The 21,137-nt window shown below is 43.4% G+C and overlaps 1 protein-coding gene across 1 annotated transcript in view; it reads left to right on the top strand.

The window, feature by feature from the left end:
* pld3 (phospholipase D family, member 3) overlaps nt 1-21,016 on the top strand; it is a 144,759-nt gene extending 123,743 nt beyond the window's left edge. Inside the window, exons 12-15 of the mRNA XM_034168862.1 lie at nt 190-329; nt 896-1,061; nt 7,581-7,680; nt 16,656-21,016. Of these exons, the coding sequence (XP_034024753.1) occupies nt 190-329; nt 896-1,061; nt 7,581-7,680; nt 16,656-16,855 (606 nt within the window). The 3' untranslated portion in view covers nt 16,856-21,016. The remainder of the gene's footprint in view (nt 1-189; nt 330-895; nt 1,062-7,580; nt 7,681-16,655) is intronic.
* Nucleotides 21,017-21,137: the final 121 nt, after the last annotated feature.

The following is a 21,137-nucleotide window of genomic DNA, read 5'->3' as shown; positions in this document are numbered from 1 at the left end:
AGATGATTACTGGACGTAATAATCCAGTCAAATCTTCCAGCATCGTTAGCATACAGTACTGCAGATGAAAACTAGGTGATCACATTTTTTGTGATTTCCTGTTGGTAACAGAACTCTTTTATTTTCCTCTCACAGTTCAGGTGTAAAACAAAAGCAGTCTGACAGAGTGTGTGTCTGTGCCCTTGTCAGAGTTCCCCTCCGTCTCTGTGTGCCACCGGCAGGACGCCCGACCTGCAGTCCATCCTCAGTGTGATACAGAGTGCCCGCAGCTTTATCTACGTCGCTGTCATGACCTATCTACCCACGATGGAGTTTTCATCCTCAAAAAGGTGCAACTGTTGTCTTCACCTACAGGGGGCGTGGTGGTACTGAAGAAGGTGCGGTTTTTGGGCCATATGAGCCACTCAGGTGAACGTTGGTGGCCACAGGCGTCGTCTCGAAACACTCAGATCTTCTGATGTTTGATGTCAAATGTTGATTTTGATGATAATGATGAGTCTGTGGTGGAAATCAGAATCTGTGTTCAAGAACGAGCTGATCTCCATTGGGGGGCTGGGGGCGGGGCCATCAGGGATCACAGAGTGAGTCACCACCACTGCAAGAATAGATCCTTTATAAATACTTTAGTTAGCATGACAGCGAAGTAAATGACACCAGGAGTCAGCAGAGGTTATTTTCATTCTTTCTGTGAGAAAACTGCTGGTCATCACTGTGTTGTAAGTGTGTGTGTGTGTGTGTGTGTGTGTGTGTGTGTGTGTGTGTGTGTGTGTGTGTGTGTGTGTGTGTGTGTGTGTGTGTGTGTGTGTGTGTGTGTGTGTGTGTGTGTGTGTGTGTGTGTGTGTGAACGCACTCACGTTTTCATGTCAACACTGTCTGCATGTGTCACCCTATGCAGGTACTGGGCTGACATTGACACTGAGCTCAGGCGAATCGCGTATGAGAAGAAGGTCAAAGTTCGCCTGCTGATCAGCTGTTGGGACAAGAGCGAGCCAATCATGTTTCCATTTCTCAAGTCACTGGCCTCAGTTCACAACTCCAAGAGTACTCTAGACATCCAAGTGGTGAGTTTCACCCACGTTCTCTACTGTGCAGTTACGCACACAACTGTGACAAGCTTACGGACACCCATCAGTCTCGATTTTTAAAAAGTAGTATTTAATAGTTTAGTAGTATTTAATAGTTTTGTTTTTTCATTTCTTTCTGTACATCAGTGGGTCAATCAGATCAGATTTAAAATTTCTTTTAAATGTATCTGAAATGTTCACATTGTATAAGAAACACAAATGCAGATTTCAAAGACTTTAGTGCTGTGATGTGAAATGTCAAGTGGTGGAATCAACAGATCAGGGGACTCGTGTACAAAGACTTGCGTGGACTTTCTACTTAAAGTTGCCGTACGCCAAAACCCTGAATCTGGAGTAAGCACAAATATATTCAGACGTATGAAAGTGTGCGTAGGTATGAATCCACGCACGTTCCATTTGTACAGGCCACTGAACGTGGAATTGAGCGTGGGACCAAACTCCTCCCTGGCCAAGCCCCATTTCAATATGCAATTTCATGTAAATAGGTCCTTTGAGCAGAGATTCCCCACGACGTCACATCAGACAACATGAACACAGAAAAGAAATTATACGACAGATGACTGGAAATTACGTGGAAACACGCAGGGACAGTTTATTCAGTACGCTGTCAAATGGATTAATTATGAAACTGGAAAAATGTATGTGGGAGCTACAGAGCGTTAGTGTGTGAGGCCGACATGCAGCGCACACACTGATGTAAAAAAGGTGAGGTGCGCCTCTGCTGACAGTGTGACATTTACAATTTACACACGTGTTTATTGACAAATAATCAATCAATCAATCAACTTTTTTCTTATATAGCGCCAAATCACAACAAACAGTTGCCCCAAGGCGCTCCATATTGTAAGGCAAGGCCATACAATAATTATGAAAAACCCCAACGGTCAAAACGACCCCCTATGAGCAAGCACTTGGCAACAGTGGGAAGGAAAAACTCCCTTTTAACAGGAAGAAACCTCCAGCAGAACCAGGCTCAGGGAGGGGCAGTCTTCTGCTGAGACTGGTTGGGGCTGAGGGAAAAAAACAGGAAAAAGACATGCCGTGAAGGGGGGCAGAGATCGATCACTAATGATTAAATGCAGAGTGATGCATACGGAGCAAAAAGAGAAAGAAACAGTGCATCATGGGAACCCCCCCACAATCTACGTCTAAAGCAGCATAACCAAGGGATGGTCCAGGGTCACCCGATCCAGCCCTAACTATAAGCCTTAGCGAAAAGGAAAGTTTTAAGCCTAATCTTAAAAGTAGAGAGGGTATCTGTCTCCCTGATCTGAATTGGGAGCTGGTTCCACAGGAGAGGAGCCTGAAAGCTGAAGGCTCTGCCTCCCATTCTACTCTTACAAACCCTAGGAACTACAAGTAAGCCCGCAGTCTGAGAGCAAAGCGCTCTAATGGGGTAATATGGTACTACGAGGTCCCTAAGATAAGATGGGACCTGATTATTCAAAACCTTATAAGTAAGAAGAAGAATTTTAAATTCTATTCTAGAATTAACAGGAAGCCAATGAAGAGAGGCCAACACGGGTGAGATATGCTCTCTCCTGCTAGTCCCCGTCAGTACTCTAGCTGCAGCATTCTGAACCAACTGAAGGCTTTTTAGGGAACTTTTAGGACAACCTGATAATAATGAATTACAATAGTCCAGCCTAGAGGAAATAATGCATGAATTAGTTTTTCAGCATCACTCTGAGACAAGACCTTTCTGATTTTAGAGATATTGCGTAAATGCAAAAAGGCAGTCCTACATATTTGTTTAATATGCGCTTTGAATGACATATCCTGATAAAAAATGACTCCAAGATTTCTCACAGTATTACTAGAGATCAGGGAAATGCCATCCAGAGTAACGATCTGGTTAGACACCATGCTTCTAAGATTTGTGGGGCCAAGTACAATAACTTCAGTTTTATCTGAGTTTAAAAGCAGGAAATTAGAGGTCATCCATGTCTTTATGTCTGTAAGACAATCCTGCAGTTTAGCTAATTGGTGTGTATCCTCTGGCTTCATGGATAGATAAAGCTGGGTATCATCTGCGTAACAATGAAAATTTAAGCAATACCATCTAATAATACTGCCTAAGGGAAGCATGTATAAAGTGAATAAAATTGGTCCTAGCACAGAACCTTGTGGAACTCCATAATTAACTTTAGTCTGTGAAGAAGATTCCCCATTTACATGAACAAACTGTAATCTATTAGACAAATATGATTCAAACCACCGCAGCGCAGTGCCTTTAATACCTATGACATGCTCTAATCTCTGTAATAAAATTTTATGGTCAGCAGTATCAAAAGCAGCACTGAGGTCCAACAGAACAAGCACAGAGATAAGTCCACTGTCCGAAGCCATAAGAAGATCATTTGTAACCTTCACTAATGCTGTTTCTGTACTATGATGAATTCTAAAACCTGACTGAAACTCTTCAAATAGACCATTCCTCTGCAGGTGATCAGTTAACTGTTTTACAACTACCCTCTCAAGAATCTTTGAGAGAAAAGGAAGGTTGGAAATTGGCCTATAATTAGCTAAGATAGCTGGGTCAAGTGATGGCTTTTTAAGTAATGGTTTAATTACTGCCACCTTAAAGGCCTGTGGTACATAACCAACTAACAAAGATAGATTGATCATATTTAAGATTGAAGCATTAAATAATGGTAGGACTTCCTGAGCAGCCTGGCAGGAATGGGGTCCAATAAACATGCCGATGGTTTGGACGAAGCAACCAATGAAAATAACTCAGACAGAACAACCGGAGAGAAAGAGTCTAACCAAATACCGGCATCACTGAAAGCAGCCAAAGATAACGATACATCTTTGGGATGGTTATGAGTAATTTTTTCTCTAATAGTCAAAATTTTGTTAGCAAAGAAAGTCATGAAGTCATTACTAGTTAAAGTTAATGGAATACTCAGCTCAATAGAGCTCTGACTCTTTGTCAGCCTAGCTACAGTGCTGAAAAGAAACCTGAGGTTATTCTTATTTTCTTCAATTAGTGATGAGTAGAAAGATGTCCTAGCTTTACGGAGGGCTTTTTTATAGCGCAACAAACTCTTTTTCCAGGCTAAGTGAAGATCTTCTAAGTTAGTGAGACGCCATTTCCTCTCCAACTTACAGGTTATCTGCTTTAAGCTACGAGTTTGTGAGTTATACCACGGAGTCAGACACTTCTGATTTAAAGCTCTCTTTTTCAGAGGAGCTACAGCATCCAAAGTTGTCTTCAAAGAGGATGTAAAACTATTGACGAGATACTCTAACTCCCTTACAGAGTTTAGGTAGCTACTCTGCTCTGTGTTGGTATATGACATTAGAGAACATAACGAAGGAATCATATCCTTAAACCTAGTTACAGCGCTTTCTGAAAGACTTCTAGTGTAATGAAACTTATTCCCCACTGCAGGGTAGTCCATCAGGGTAAATGTAAATGTTATTAAAAAATGATCAGACAGAAGGGAGTTTTCAGGGAATACTGTTAAATCTTCTATTTCCATACCATAAGTCAGAACAAGATCTAAGATATGATTAAAGTGGTGGGTGGACTCATTTACTTTTTGAGCAAAGCCGATAGAGTCTAATAATAGATTAAATGCAGTGTTGAGGCTGTCATTCTCAGCATCTGTGTGGATATTAAAATCGCCCACTATAATTATCTTATCTGAGCTAAGCACTAAGTCAGACAAAAGGTCTGAAAATTCACAGAGAAACTCACAGTAACGACCAGGTGGACGATAGATAATAACAAATAAAACTGGTTTTTGGGACTTCCAATTTGGATGGACAAGACTAAGAGACAAGCTTTCAAATGAATTAAAGCTCTGTCTAGGTTTTTGATTAATTAATAAGCTGGAATGGAAGATTGCTGCTAATCCTCCGCCACGGCCCGTGCTACGAGCATTCTGACAGTTAGTGTGACTCGGGGGTGTTGACTCATTTAAACTAACATATCATCCTGCTGTAACCAGGTTTCTGTTAGGCAGAATAAATCAATACGTTGATCAATTATTATATCATTTACCAACAGGGACTTAGAAGAGAGAGACCTAATGTTTAATAGACCACATTTAACTGTTTTAGTCTGTGGTGCAATTGAAGGTGCTATATTATTTTTTCTTTTTGAATTTTTATGCTTAAATAGATTTTTGCTGGTTATTGGTGGTCTGGGAGCAGGCACCGTCTCTACGGGGATGGGGTAATGAGGGGATGGCAGGGGGAGAGAAGCTGCAGAGAGGTGTATAAGACCACAGCTCTGCCTCCTGGTCCCAACGCTGGACACACAGTTTGGAGGATCCAAGAAAATTGGCCAGATTTCTAGAAATGAGAACTGCTCCATCTAAAGTGGGATGGATGCCGTCTCTCCTAACAAGACCAGGTTTTCCCCAGAAGCTTTGCCAATTATCAATGAAGCCCACCTCATTTTTTGGACACCACTCAGACAGCCAGCAATTCAAGGAGAACATGCAGCTAAACATGTCACTCCCGGTCTGATTGGGGAGGGGCCCAGAGAAAACAACAGAGTCCGACATTGTTTTTGCAAAGTTACACACCGATTTAATGTTAATTTTAGTGACCTCCGATTGGCGTAACCGAGTGTCATTACTGCCGACGTGAATTACAATCTTACCAAATTTACGCTTAGCCTTAGCCAGCAATTTCAAATGTCCTTCGATGTCGCCTGCTCTGGCCCCCGGAAGACAATTGACAATGGTTGCTGGTGTCGCTAACTTCACATTTCTCAAAACAGAGTCGCCAATAACCAGAGTTTGATCCTCGGCGAGTGTATCGTCGAGTGGGGAAAAACGGTTAGAGATGTGAACGGGTTGACGGTGTACACGGGGCTTCTGTTTAGGGCTACGCTTCCTCCTCACAGTCACCCAGTCAGCCTGCTTTCCCGACTGCCCGGGATCTGCCAGGGGGGAACTAGCGGCGGCTAAGCTACCTTGGTCCACACCGACTACAGGGGCCTGGCTAGCTGTAGAATTTTCCACGGTGCGGAGCCGAGTCTCCAATTCGCCCAGCCTGGCCTCCAAAGCTACGAATAAGCTGCACTTATTACAAGTACCGTTACTGCTAAAGGAGGCCGAGGAATAACTAAACATTTCACACCCAGAGCAGAAAAGTGCGGGAGAGACATGAGAAGCCGCCATGCTAAATCGGCTAAGAGCTAGTAGCTACGCAACCTAGCGGATTCCTAAAAACACACAAAGTGAATAATGTGTAAATAATTTAAAGGTGATTCAGCAGAAGGAGTGCCCCAATCAAGGCACCAAACAGGCCATGAAGCAGCACAGGCAACGCACGACAACAGTGCTAAAAGAGAAAAAAAAAATAAATAAATAAAAATAAAAACGAAAGCGTTAGCAAGCTAGTTAGCTTGCCAACGCTGATGAAAGTTAGCTGATAAAAGTGCTCCGTCGCGATGTTTCGACCGTTAGAGGTCTTCCTTAGGCGTTGGAGCACAGTAAAAAAGTAAAAAAAAAAAAAGTAAAAAAGTCTTGAAAAAGACTGTTAATTCAAGTCCAAAGCAGCAGGTAGCAGTCTCAGTGTAAACAGTCCCAACAGAGAGCCAAAATTCTGATGTGTAGCAGCAGGAAAGAGGAAGTCCTGTCATCGGTTGCGGTGCTGGCTGCTCTTGCTGTTTTTCTGCATACTGAACACAGGAAGCCTGTTAAGAAGCTCTGCAGCTCACCAAGCAAAAATAAAAAAAACACATTAATGATAATAATAAAAACATATTTGAATGCGCACATGCACACGTGTCCGCACTTGTTTTCGTTCTGAATAATTACACAAATAAACTATTTTAACACAAGCAGCCCCCCGTGGCTTGCCATGCCAGCCGCCTGATGCGCATTTGCACGCCGCATATGATTTGAACATTGATGGAATGAAAGTGTTTCCTATTAACAGAAACAAACTCATCATGCGACGGCGCCTTCATAGCAAAATGTGTACAGTCAATAGGTCCGATTATATTCAGGGAAACCGACTCTCACTGCAAAATGCGCTGTAATGTTGGAATGTACCTGGGTGACATTCAGATGATTGCGTTCCACACAGCTGGTGGCTCAGCGCAAGGTTGACTGGCACACGCCTGACCGATCAGCCAGCTGACGCTGGAATGGCCCTGATGCCAGGAAGCCCAGCGTGGTCAGCACCTGTGTGGGCACAGATAACCCCTGGGTCCTCATCGTATTGCGCTCTGGGCCGACCGCAGTTCTGTGCGCAACTCTAGTCACAGTGGCCTTGGTAATCAAAATCGGTTTCAGAGTCAAGCCAACGGTTTGATTTAATTTGTGTCTAAATCCAAATCAGGTGAATGGTTTTGGAACTATAAAACTTTTGGGATGTGCATGTGCCCTAATTATATGACCAGCAGTAAGTGGACAAACTGCAGTTCTGATGTTTTTGTTCACTGACATAAAAGGGCTTTATTTCAGTTCAAATAATGGTCCATTATTTCTGCCATGCCAACAAGATGACAAGCGTTTGTTTTTGCAGAGGCTGTTTGTGGTTCCTGCTAGTCCCAGTCAGAAGGAGATTCCGTACGCAAGAGTGAACCACAACAAGTACATGGTGACGGACAAGACGGCCTACATCGGTAACAACCATATATGATGTACACATAGATACAAACCAATCCTCATTATTAACTAATTAGTCTCTCATCTCATCTCATCTTCAACCGCTTATCTGTGATGGGGTCGTGGGGGCAACAGCTCTAGCAGGGAACCCTAGACTTCCATTTCCCGGGCCATATTGACCACCTCTAACTGGGGGATCCTGAGGCGTTCCCAGGCCAATGTGGAGATATAATCTCTCCACCTAGTCCTGGGTCTTCCCCGGGGTCTCCTCCCAGATGAACGTGCCTGGAACTCCTCCCTAGGGAGGCGCCCAGGGGGCATCCTTACCAGATGCCCAAACCACCTCAGCTGGCTCCTTTCAACACGAAGGAGCAGCGGTTCTACTCTGAGCTCCCCACGGATGGCCGAACTTCTCACCCTATCTCTAAGGGAGACCCCAGCCACCCTCCTAAGGAAGCCCATTTCGGCTGCTTGTACTTGCTAACTAGTTCTTTCGGGCATGACCCAGCCCTCATGATTATAGGTGAGAGAAGGAACAAAGATTGACCAGTAGATCGAGAGCTTCGCCTTTTGGCTCAGCTCCCTTTTTGTCACAACAGTACAGTAGAGCGAATGCAATACCGCCCCTGCTGTGCCGATTCTCCGGCCAATCTCACACTCCATTGTCCCCTCGTGAACAAGACCTCAAGGTACTTGAACTCCTTCACTTGAGGCAAGACCGCATTCCTTACCCAGAGTAGGCAATCCATCGGTTTCCTGCTGAGAACCATGGCCTCAGATTTGGAGGTGCTGATCCTCATTCCAGCCGCTTCACACTCAGCTGCGAACTGGTCCAGTGAGTGTTGGAGGTCGCAGGGCGATGAAGCCAACAGGACCACATCATCTGCAAAAAGCAGTGATGATACCCTGATGCCACCAAACTGGAAACACTCCTCCCCCGACTATGCCTTGATATCCTGTCTATGAATATCACAAGCAGGATTGGCAACAAGGCGCAGCCCTGGCGGACCCCCACCGGAAACGAGTCCGACTTACTGCCGAGCACACAAACACAGCTCTTGCTTTGTGAGTACAGAGATTGGATGGCCCTGAGAAGGGACCCCCTCACTCCATACTCCTGCAGCACCTCCCACAGTATTTCCCAGGGTACCTGATCATATGCCTTCTCCAAGTCAACAAAACGCATACTCCCATGCACCCTCCAGGATCTTTGTGAGAGTGAAGAGCTGGTCGGTCGTTCCACGACCAAGATGGAACCCGCATTGTTCCTCTTCAATCAGAGATTCGACTATCGGCCGAACCCTCCTTTCCAGCACCCTGGAGTAGACTTTACGAGGGAAGCTGTGTAGTGTGATGCCCCTGTAATTGGCACACACTCTCTGGTTTCCTTTTTTAAATATGGGTACCACCACCCCAGTTTGCCACTCCTTAGGCACTGTCCCAGACCTCAACGCAATGTTGAAGAGACGTCTCATCCAAGACAATCCCTCCACACCCAGAGCCTTCAGCATTTCTGGAAGGATCTCATCAACCCCGGGGCCTTGCCACTACAGAGTTGTTTCATTACCTCAGTGACTTCCACCAGGGAAATTGATGAAAATCCTGCATCAGCTTCCATCTCTGCCCCTATTATCGAGGGCACTCTGGTCTGATGCAGGAGATCCTCACAGTTTTCCTTCCAGCTCCGGATTACATCATCGGTTGAGGTCAACAGAGTCCCATCCTTACTGTAGACAACTTGCATGGTCCCACGTTTTCCCCTCCTGAGGTGCCTCATGGTCCACCAAAATCACCGTGGTGCCGACCGAAAGTCCTCCATGGTTGCTCTTAACTCCTCCCACACTCGCTGCTTTGCCTCCCCCACAGCAGAGGCTGTTGCCCTTCAGGTCTGTTGGTACCTTGCAGCTCCGAGATAACATATGAAGAAGGACTCCTTCTTCAGTCAGACGATTTCCCTGACCACCTGTGTCCACCACAGTGTTCGAGAGTTGCCACCCCTTGAGGCACCTAAGACCTTCAGGCCACAGCTCCCTGCTGCAGCTTCAGCAATGTAAGCTTTGAACATTGCCCATTCTGGTTCAATGCCCCCAACCTCCACAGGGATGCTAGAAAAGCTGAAAGTGTGAGTTGAAGATCTGTCCGACAGTGGGCTCCTCCAGACATTCCCAGTTCACCCACACTAGCCGTTTGGGCTTACCAGGTCTGTCCAAAGTCCTCCCCACCTCTGATCCAACTCTCCACCAGATGGTGATCAGTTGATAGCTCTGCCCCTCTCTTTACCCGAGTGTCCAGAACATGTGGCCTCAGATCAGATGATACGATCACAAAATTGATCGATTTTTGGCCTAGGGTGCTGTGGTAACATGCACATTTAAGGGCATTCTTATTTTCGAACATGGTGTTTGTTATGGACAGTCTGTGACTCGCACAGAAGTCCAATAACAAACGACCACTCAGGTTTAGATCGGGGAGGCCCAATCACACCACTCCAGCTGTCATCAACCCCCATCAACTAGTTAAAGAGAATGTTTTTTTTCTGCTGAAAGAGAAACAGGAGTGGAAAAGAGGGAATCAGCAACATGAAATAATATCTTTCTGATGTTACAAATATTGTTCTCTGAGATAAACGTCTCTTCAAACACTGTGGAAGATTCCAGAAACAATCTAAAACCGTTACTTCAGCATATTGCACCATCAAGGGTGTTAAAGTGTGACTGGTGTGGATGTAAGATTTGACAAAGATTTGATGTATCAAGGTCAGAGTTAGTAAACAACACCTCGTAGTCCTCAGAGAAGTTTGAAGTTGAGTGTGTTTCAGTTGGAACTGTGACCACAGAGATGACACAGAGGTGCAAAGAGACACAGATATTAGTTGGAATCCTGAGTTCCTGTTGAACTATTAGTACATAAAGGCTGTTATTTCCTTGGTGTTTATTTTAGCCTCCTTCCTCACTGTTATAAAATCTACAGTCCCAAGCTCATCATATTTTTGTATAGCAGTATTCCTTGTGGTTCCGTGAATATTTCTGGAATGGTTCCTAAGAAAGACTGACTTGAGTGAGAGATCCAAAATGACACTCTGGAAGCCTTGACGGAATTCTGTAGAGGAGCAGAGGTACCTGTCTTCACCTGGGTGAAGAGTAGTTATCAGTGTTTTTGTAAAAAAAACAAACAAACAAACAAACAAAAAACCCACTAAAGTAAGTACGTACACCACTGGAGTCATTGTGGTGGTTTTCGATTGTTCAGTCTTTTTAAAGTGTTTTTGATTGTGCTTTAATTATCAAACTTGTGTTGTTTGATAATTGTGTTAAGATATTCGTTGTAAGATTTGATTTATTTGTGTATTTTTGTTTCATATTCTGCATTGTCACCACAGAATAATTAATAATAATACATTTATTGATGAAGCACTTGAAGTGAGGAAAAAAAAATACTGAACATAACTGCAGCACAACATTAAACAAAGATCTCCATATCACAGAGTAAAAACAACACCATAAACCAATTTTGTACAAGCAAAAAGCAAATTAAAAAAGATAAAAACCATAAAAGTAATTATAGGCAATAGAAAATAAAAAGGTTTTAAGATTAGTCTTAAGAGTCAGTGGAAGTTGCCATGATTCCACACGCTCGAATACTGTAGGTGGAGGCATGTACCTCTAATCTTCACACTTAACACACAGTTGGGTGAAAGAGGCAGAAACTGGCTGGAAAAGGGCAGAAAAAAAAAATGAATTGGCGAGCGGCGAAAAAAACCAGCTGCTGTGGGGAGGGACAGATGGTCAGACAGCCATGAATGATCCCGTGGTGGTGGCGGTTTTGTGCATGCTCGTGTGCACGCGCATGAACACACAGAGACAGATGTGAGACCGCATGTCACACAGCAGCGAGGAGCTGTCCCAGCAGTGGGAAAGCATGGAATATTTCATTCCTGATATAAAAAGAGCAGAGAATACAGGAAGTATTGTCTGTCTGTTCCTGTTCATTCATGTCCATAGATGAAAGCAAGGACTTTAATGAAACTACAGGTATGAAATAAAATTAAGTAAAAACGTCCCTCCCTCGTGCGCGCAGTGACCGGTGCTCAGTCCAGCAAAGTTCACGGACGCTGAGGGTCCCTGCATGCTCATCACAAAGATTGCAAGGATAATTTCATATGGCCCAGCCTGGGTGCACGGTCATCGGCGTGCACGTTGAGATGTGGCTGGGGGCGATCCAAAGGTGATGTCTTTTGTTTTTATTTTCCCCCCATGTCATCATCGTTTGCACACACTCGTACATCACCATGCCCTGCATATGGGTGGTTGGAGCACATGTGACAATGTGTGTTCCTCAACATTGCACTGCACTGACCCGGCAGTCATCTGGCGCACTGCCAACAGCCGAGGAGGAATGCATTCAGTGGCTGTGATCAGCTCCGTCCCTGCTTGATTTCAAATCGGATACAATCCACGATTACATGTCAACCACTGCCCCCTGACAAACGTGTAACACTGACATCACATCACAGATGAGCTCACATGAATGAACAAGCGGGTGGGCATGTCAGGGAGTGCTGTGGTCCCCTCCCCTTTTTTCTTTGATTAATTATTTTACTTTATGTTATTTGTACTTTATTTATTAAGTTCATTTCCTTAGTTTACATATTTGTATGTTAATTCATTTATTTAATTATTGTTTTATTTTAGTTATGTATTTGTTTATGAAGCACATAATAATTACATACATAATTACATCACATACATAATTACATGTATCATTTTATTTATTGTTCTTTGTTTCAATTTAACACGATGTGTTCACTCTGTCAGTGTCAGCTGAGAGAGTCTGAGCTGGACACGCCACTGTGTCCGGAGCGTTAAGCAAAGCCATGATGACAGGCGGGTTGGTCAAAGACGTTTGGACACAATTGTGAGGCTCACACAAACAGCTCTGGTTGGTAAAAGACTTTAGTGAGGTGGATGGCAGTGGTCGGTACACAAAAAGTCAGTCCAAAATGCACAGCAGAAGTAAAAGAATCATCTCTGGCACGGTTGGTACAAAACGGGCAGGAGGTAAAAAAAAACACACACATGCAGGCAGGACTATGGAACATGAGAACAAGAGCTGGAGTCGAGGCACAAGGCGCATCAATCTGGCAAGGAACAAACACACCCAGTGAGCTTATATAACCTCAGGTGATGAGCTGCAAATTAGGAATAGGTGTGCGTGGAAAGCACCAGAACAAAGGCGTGGCCAGATTGAGAGAATCATCCACCACCAAAAACCCAGGGACAGACAAGAGAGATATAAACAGACAGTCCCAAGCAGAAAAAAACAGCAAGAGAATGAACACACAGAAAACCAATGAATCAGTGAAAATAATAAAATAGACAAGACAAAAATAAAACAGACAAGCAGACAAAATCTCAAACCCTGACAACCCATCACACACGAATGAGCTCACACCGTTCTCCTTATTGTATGTATGTATTTATTTATGTTGCTAGTCTTTTTTATTGAACACCTCGCTGTCACTCGCACCCTCACCTCATAATGTGCGTGTTTTCAACTGACAGCTTCAGTGCTCCTGTCTGCACTGACGTGATCTGAGTGACACGCCTCCTTGGGCTCACAGCTGGCTGTCAGTCAGTGCTCCATATGACAGATGGACGTTGCAATCGTGTGTCCCGTGGCTGTCCGCTCAGATTCCGCGCTGGCCGCGGACCACTGTGTCATATGGGTTTATATGGGATCTATGTGATTCATATGGTACAACGCTTTTGTGAACATTTTTTATTTTTAACTCTGTTGTGGTGGCATGTGTACACTGCGGCCTGGTAAACTCACCTCCAGAGGGACACAGCGCTGACATGGTTTGTTGTGCAGTAAGAAGCCACACACTTTTTGTTTGTTTGTATGGGGGTTTTTGCTCCTAAACACATGAAGGTGGTGATTCTTCAGGGAGGTCCTTAAATACAACTCAAAGTGTCCCAGTTATTACTGATTTTTTTCTAAACTTCTACAAGTAATTCCATCTCTTTCTGGAATCTTCCATACTGTTTAAGCAGCCAGTAATCTCAGTGTAAACTGGGGACCCACTAAAAATATGAAATACCAGAGTGACAAAAAGTTTTATGAGTAGACCGTTGTTACATTGTTTGGCGCATATGCACTGAGTACTCTGCAAGTAGAACACCGTGGGGAACCGAGCCTTGTAATGCAGGTGTGCATCCTCCATGTAAATACATGGAGATGACTGAATCTATGGATAACACTACGGCAAATGTCTGTAACGTGCCCCAAAGAAGGGTGGACAAAGTCCTTTAAATGTGTCCCAGATGTGACAATCTGAACAATAAGACAATATTTAATAGATAATGTTTCCACCGTCAGCTGTAATCCTGTATGCACTTTGTGCACATTTTTTTCCGGCTTTATCCGTGAAAATGATTCAATATTACAACAATGAAAACAGCTTGTGTGAAACTATATTTAATGTCTTAACTGAAATGTGCTTCACACAAATGATAACTGTGTTTGGGAGGAAAGCCGGAAAGGCAGCAGACTTTTCAGTGTTCTCAGGGAGATTACAGAATATATAAAAACATAATGTTCCATTCATTCATCAAAAACTCTCAAGTGTACTGCTCCAGTCATCATGAGCAGGTGATTTCACTGATGACCATCACATTGAGCAGATGAAATCAGTGAAATCACCTGCTGGAGTCAGTGACTGCAAAGACAACCTGCACCCTCTCTGCGCGTTCTGGAATACTTTGGACACCACTGTTTGTAATGAACAAAAATGCACATTTCCCAACTGAAACACACAGAGTGTTACGATTTACGTATCGACAGGAGGAAATGGACCCAGTGTGCAAGGCACTGGACACGAGGTAAGGTGCAAAAAGGCGTTTAATGATCCAAAAATTCAAAAGCAGCAGCAATAACAAATATGGTTCAGAGGTCAAAGTCTAGATAATCCCAAAATAGTGCAAAACATCTTAAGCAGGACAAAAACTGGAATGACAAAATCTACTGTACAAGGACTCAGCCAAGTGTCACTTACAGTCCAGGACTGTCAACTGCTGGAAGGACCAAAAGTAGGAGAAACAGGAGACACAGGGAATCAGAACTAACTGACCAGCAACTGGCACAAACAAAAGGGAAACTTAAATACCTGTTCACTAATTGAATACGTGTGACGATCACATGTGGGCAGGACTGAACAAACAGAAAATCACAAACGACTTACAAGTGAGCCTAATAACAATAACTGTGATCACCAAATTAGAACTTAGACACCTGCTAAAGCAATACACCGTCAACCTACAACAGAATCACAAAGACAGTAAACGAGAAGAGGAAATCCAAGACATAATACAAAAGGTGGAACACAATGTATGCATGAGAGGCTGGGCCCAACCCTGAGCACCAGCCAAACACGCGCACAATCCAGTCACAGAGCGCGACCGCGGATCAAGAACTAACAAGTAAGAATAAAAAATCATAATACTAGAAGATCAAAAAATGAACAAAAGGATCAAAGAGAAACAGAATGAGAGAAGTCATACTCAATCACAGAGGGCGGAGCCCGGCGACAGAAACACTGACACCTGCCACACGCAGCTGCAACAGAGATGGACTCTCTGTCACCAAGGACAACAAGAAGAAGACATTCATGCACGTATGCATTCCCACAAACACATATGAAGACTGGCACCTGCCGGGAGACTCAGACACACACAGGGCTGTGAAAACTCTGTGGAGCCGAGGAATTCCGCTGATTTCATCATGGGGGTCACTGAGTTTTTAAAATGCCTATCGCAGAGCGTTCCTTTTTTTTTTTTTTTTTTTTTTTACAACTTCGTGCAAGTTTTATACTAAGTCCACAGACACTGATCTGTGTGTTACAGATACAAATCACAAGACACAACAACACATCCACACATGCATGCAAGCAAACCAGAAACACGCATTCCCACATACGCACAACTCACATCCATTCAAACGGATCCATCATCACAGACACACTGGTGTCCAAATAAGACGCCCTTGTTTTGGAAATACTTTAATTCCTTATTGTGGAATGTTTGTGAATAAATCAAGAAGCATGAAGAAGTCTCTCACTGTAATATGATGTTCCCAGTGTGTTTCCCGTCTTGGTGTTGCTTTGTCCTGCCAATAAATAATTTATTTTAAAAGCTGTAAAAGCTTTATTAGCATCACTGTGCTCCGTTTATTGACAATCAGTGTTCACTGTGATCTGTTATTCATCTTTCTGCTCTCAGTGAAAATAAATCTCATTAACAATCCACCGACAACATAATAATAATAAAAAAAGGATTTTAAGTGTTTTAAGTGCCTGAGCGTTGTGCTGATGTGACCGGCCCAGCCTGTCCATTATCCACGCTGTAGAGGGCATCATGTCCTCCTTAGGGTGCACGGAGAGCCGCTTCTTTGGACATGTTTTGGACGAATATGCATTTCATTCTTTGCACCCATGGTGGCAACAGAGTTGGGAGTTCACGCTTAGTGGCGCTATATTTACCTGCCGCTGCGCATGCGCACTCAGAATGTAACAACGGTCTATTAATGTTGTAACTATTTTTTAATGCCTTTGCAGCCGATCTGCTCTGTGTCAGCCTGATCCCATCAGATCTCAGAAGCTAAGCAGTGCGGGACCTGGTTAGTACTTGGATGGGAGACCTCTTTGGAACACCAGTGGCTGTGTGTGTTTCTCCAGGTAAAACTGGAGTTGTGTTAGGAAGGGCATCCGGCATAAAACGTGTGCCAAATATCAATGCGGATCTGGTTGTATCCGCTGTGGCGACCCCGAACACAAAAACGGAAGCAGCCGAATGGACGATATAGAAATAATGACATTCTAACTAACTCACATGCAAATTGTTTAATAAAATGAACACGTGTCAAAGAAGAAAGTTACGTTTGTTTGTACATTAATGTTTGTTACTGTGTGTGTGTTTGTGTGTGTGTCCATCCTCAGGTACATCTAACTGGTCAGGTGACTACTTTGTGAAAACAGCAGGCTCAGCATTGGTTATCAACCAGACAGCATCGCAGTCGACACAGTCGACGGTTCAGTCCGAGCTGAAGGCTGTGTTTGAGAGGGACTGGAGCTCCTCCTACAGCACTCCTCTGACACAGCACTCCGACCTCTCAGACATGTGTCCACCCCAGCTCTGAGCCCAGGCAACCGCTTACCCAGTGCACTGCAAAAAGACTAAAAGCTGAACTGACTGGGAGAATTAGAACCGACAGATTCCGACAGAGACATCAGCAGGGAAGTTAAGATGCTCACAAATTTCTGGTGGGATGAGAAACACGAAGAATGAGGAGTCATGATTTGTGAACAGCACCATAGTCAACAGAAAGAAAGAAGAATGTAAAGGATGGAGCCGGGAGGCGGGGCTTCGACAGAGCAAGGCCATGTGAAGAAAATTAAAAGACTGATAATTGGGATGAATGCATGAGGCAGAAAAGGTGCAAGGAGTCAAACTGAGAAAGAGTGAAGGAGGTAGAGATCAGAGCAAACTGCAGAGGAGGAGAAGGGTGATAAGGAAAGGAGAGGAGGAGAAACACTGAAAGACAGGAAAAAAAGGAGAACATGAGAACAGATGACAAGTTGAGAGGAGAAGAAATAGTGTTGGGGTGCAGAGGGAAGAAGGTATGGAGAAAAGAAAGAAGGACAGGATGATAAACAGATACTGATCTCAATGAGACATGAGCAAACACACCCACAGGTTCTACAACCCAAAATCAGGGAGCTGGGACAGTTCCTACATTAATTTTGGCTCCTATTGTCAAAATAATGGATGAATGGATGCCTATGAACAAATATACATTCATTCCTGCTTTTCAAGCATCACGTTCCAAAGAAAGTTGGGACTCTAAAGCATTTAGGATTCTTCCTGCAGACACATGTACAACAGTCGTTGCATTTTTTTTTTGCTTCAAAATTCTACACACATTTTTCCATTTGGGACAGGTGGACTGCAGGCAGGCCACTCCAGTACTGCTACCCTCTTACTCCACAGCCATGACTTTGTAATGTGTGCAGAATGTGGTTTTGCATTGTCTTCTTCAAAAATACATGGACGTCCCTGGAAAAGATGCTTGAAGGCAGCATATTTCTGCCTTAATGCTGAATCACAGACATGTAAATAACCTTTGGCAAGGGCACTGACCCAACCCTTTACCATGACAGACCCTGGCTTTTGGACTTGCTGCTCATAACAGTCAGGATGGTCCTTTCTTTTACATCTTTGGTCAGTAGCACACAGCATCCAATCCTGTTTAGTCATCTGACCACAATATACATTTCCACTGTGTGATGGTCCAATCCAGATGCTTCTGAGCCCACATTAACACTGCTTCTGGACAAGGTTAACATAAGGCTTGTTTTTGGCACAGCAAAGTTTTGAGTGGCATTTGCGTGTGTAACTATGTACAGTTGTGTTTGACAAAAGGTTTCCCAAAGTAATCCCTTGCCCATGTGGCTATATCAGCTATTGATGAATGACAGACAGCACTTCAACAAGAACTGAGGGATCAGAGATAACAGGTGTTTAACTTTGGCTTGTGCCTATGCCCTTTTCACACTGAAATTCTTCTTTGAATTGTTTAATGATATTACACACTGTAGAACAGTGGTATCCAAAGAGGTGAGTCCACTTGGTTTCAGTGTGGAAGGTTCCTGCTTCAGACCCCACCCCTGCCACATTTCTCCATGTAATGTTGCGGCAGGAAGGGCATCCAGATTAAAACTTGTACCAATTCAACAAGCAGATCCACCTTGGATTTTCTGTAGCAACCCCGAGTGCAAACAAGGGAACAGCCGAAGTGACTTACTTAGAGGGAGAAATATGCAAATTCCTTTCAAACTTATTAAACTTTTCAATAACATTCTAATGCATCTGGAGATCCTCTGCCCATCTTTGCTCCTCAAAACTCAGTCTTTCATGGACGCGGCTTTAGCACTGTCATGATTACAATCACCCACTGACATCACCTGTTTGAAATAAGATCTTTATTTGTTTTTGTGTTTTGTTTTTACCGTATTTCTATCCCTAAATTGCCCCTTTCTTACTTTTATGGAATGTGTTGCAAACTTTAAATGCAGGAATGGATGTATACTTTTGACTGGTAGTATATGTACAAATGAAGCTGACCACATAAAACATGAAATATCTTGGATAGAAGTCAAAGTTAATGTAAGAATCACTGGGGGGTATTTTATTTACATTTTCCATACCATCCCTCTTTTCTGGTTTGATGTTGTAACTTAATTGACGCTAAACCTGCTGTCAGTTTTCCTGACATGCTTTCACATGGTCCCAGCAGGTTTCCTTGCCAAATCAGGGGACTCATGTACAAAGACTTGCGTGGACTTTCAACTTAAACTTGGAGTATGCCAAAATACTGAAACTGGCGTAAGCACAAAAATATCCAGATGCATCAAAGTGTGTGTAGGCGTGGATCCACGCATGTTTTATTTGTACATGCCAGTGAACGTGGAATTGAGCGTGGAACCAAACTCTTCCCTGGCCATGCCCCATTTAAATATGCAATTTCATGGAAATAGGCCCTTTGAGCAGGGATTCCCCACAACATCACATCAGACATGAACACAGAAAAGAAATTATACGACAGATGACTGGAAATTACTTAGAGACACACAGGGATACTTTATTTGGGACGCTGTTAAATGGATTAATCACAAAGTTGGAAAAATGTACGTGGGAGCTTTGGAGCGTGTGTGTGTGAGGCCGACACGCTGCTAACTCAGAACGGTGATCACGCTCTGAGGTTAAAAAGGTGCCTCGGCTGACAGTGACATTCACAACTTGTACGTGTTTAGTGAGAAATACTGAGCACAGGAAGTCTGTCAAGAAGCTCTGCAGCTCATCATCAAACAAAAATAAAAAGACATTAATAATCATAATAAAAAACATATTTGAATGCACACATTCCCAAATGTGCCCGTGTTGGTTTTAAGTTAAGATCAATTACACAAATACACTATTTACACAGAAAGCAGCTGTCATCATGCATTGTGCCAGCCACCAGACTGATGCGCATTTGCGCATGACATATAATATGAACATATGTACAGTCAATAGCTCCGATTACATGGAAACCAGCTCTCATATTATGCTGTAATGTTGGAATGTGATGTACCTGATGACATTCACATGACTGCGTTCCACACAGCTGGCATGGCTCGGCTCAAGGTTGACTGGCTCACTCCTGACCTATCGGCAGCTCACGCTGGAATGCCCCTATTTCCAGGAAGCAAAGCGTGGTCAGCAACTGTGTGGGCACAGACAACCTCCTGGCTCCTTGCCATATTGCGCTTTGGGACAGTGGACGAGTTCTGCGCACAACTCCAGTATCAGTGGCCTTGGTAATGTAGATCGGCTTGTGATGTAGATCGGCAACAAAATCCTTGCATTCCCTCACATCAGATGGCACCATTTGTCAGGTCCTCTAACGCAGCCATTTTACACATCACTTTGCACATGCTTTTATGTCCATCCATATAATAGTAAACACATTTGTGATGTGCATTTACTATTATATGGATGGATATATATATATAATGGAACATATGGATGGAACATATTCCTCGACTTTGCCCCTATGCATTTTACTACGTGTTAAATGTTCATCAGTGTGACTGATGTGCACATCACTCTGACACCATCGCTTTCTGTTATCTCCTAATTGCACTAATACTGCACCTGATTAAGACCAATGCACCCTTAAAAATGTTATTTTTATGCTTTACCATGTGGTGAATTTGGCTTTATCTCATCTTTTGTGCTGAAACCCTGACTGAGCAGAGCCTTTTTTTATGTGTAACGACACAGAGAATATTCCATTGCTTGAGACCACAGATGGTCAGTTTCACCACCACATTGACAGACCAGCATATAGCTCTGCCCTGCTAGGATGAACGCTGGTCAGGAACCAGAACACTAATATTCAGGTTGCATTTCTCTGCTCTCTTTTGATTTTGACAACAAACAGGCAGCATTACTTTGAAAACTCTCTCACAGAAATGTAGTGACTATTTGCTGGTCGTTGAGCTTCACTGTTGATGTCTTTAGATAAACCATGACTTCATTCATCATGATCTACTTTTAACGATCAATCAATGTTTTATTCTGTAAAACTTTGCCTCAGCAGGACTTCATTAATTCTGTTCAACCCGGGGAGTAAAGTATGTTTTTAGAACCAGTAATGAGTGAAACGCTGGAATGCTTGATTGAGCAGTCTGCTGTGCTGTAAATGACATGGCCTTTGAACAGTCTTCTGTATGTCAAGGTAAAATAATTAAATTCACTTTTTTAAATCCATCAAATGCTAAAGTCAATCATCCATCTGAATGAATCAAAGTTTGTAGCAGCTAACAAAGAACTAATGTAATGTACAGTGAGATGAGTAACTGAAAGCTGCTGCTTCA

Source organism: Thalassophryne amazonica, chromosome 4, assembly GCF_902500255.1.
Source record: "Thalassophryne amazonica chromosome 4, fThaAma1.1, whole genome shotgun sequence".
Lineage (NCBI taxonomy): Eukaryota > Metazoa > Chordata > Actinopteri > Batrachoidiformes > Batrachoididae > Thalassophryne > Thalassophryne amazonica.
This window is presented reverse-complemented; position numbering and strand designations above follow the sequence as displayed.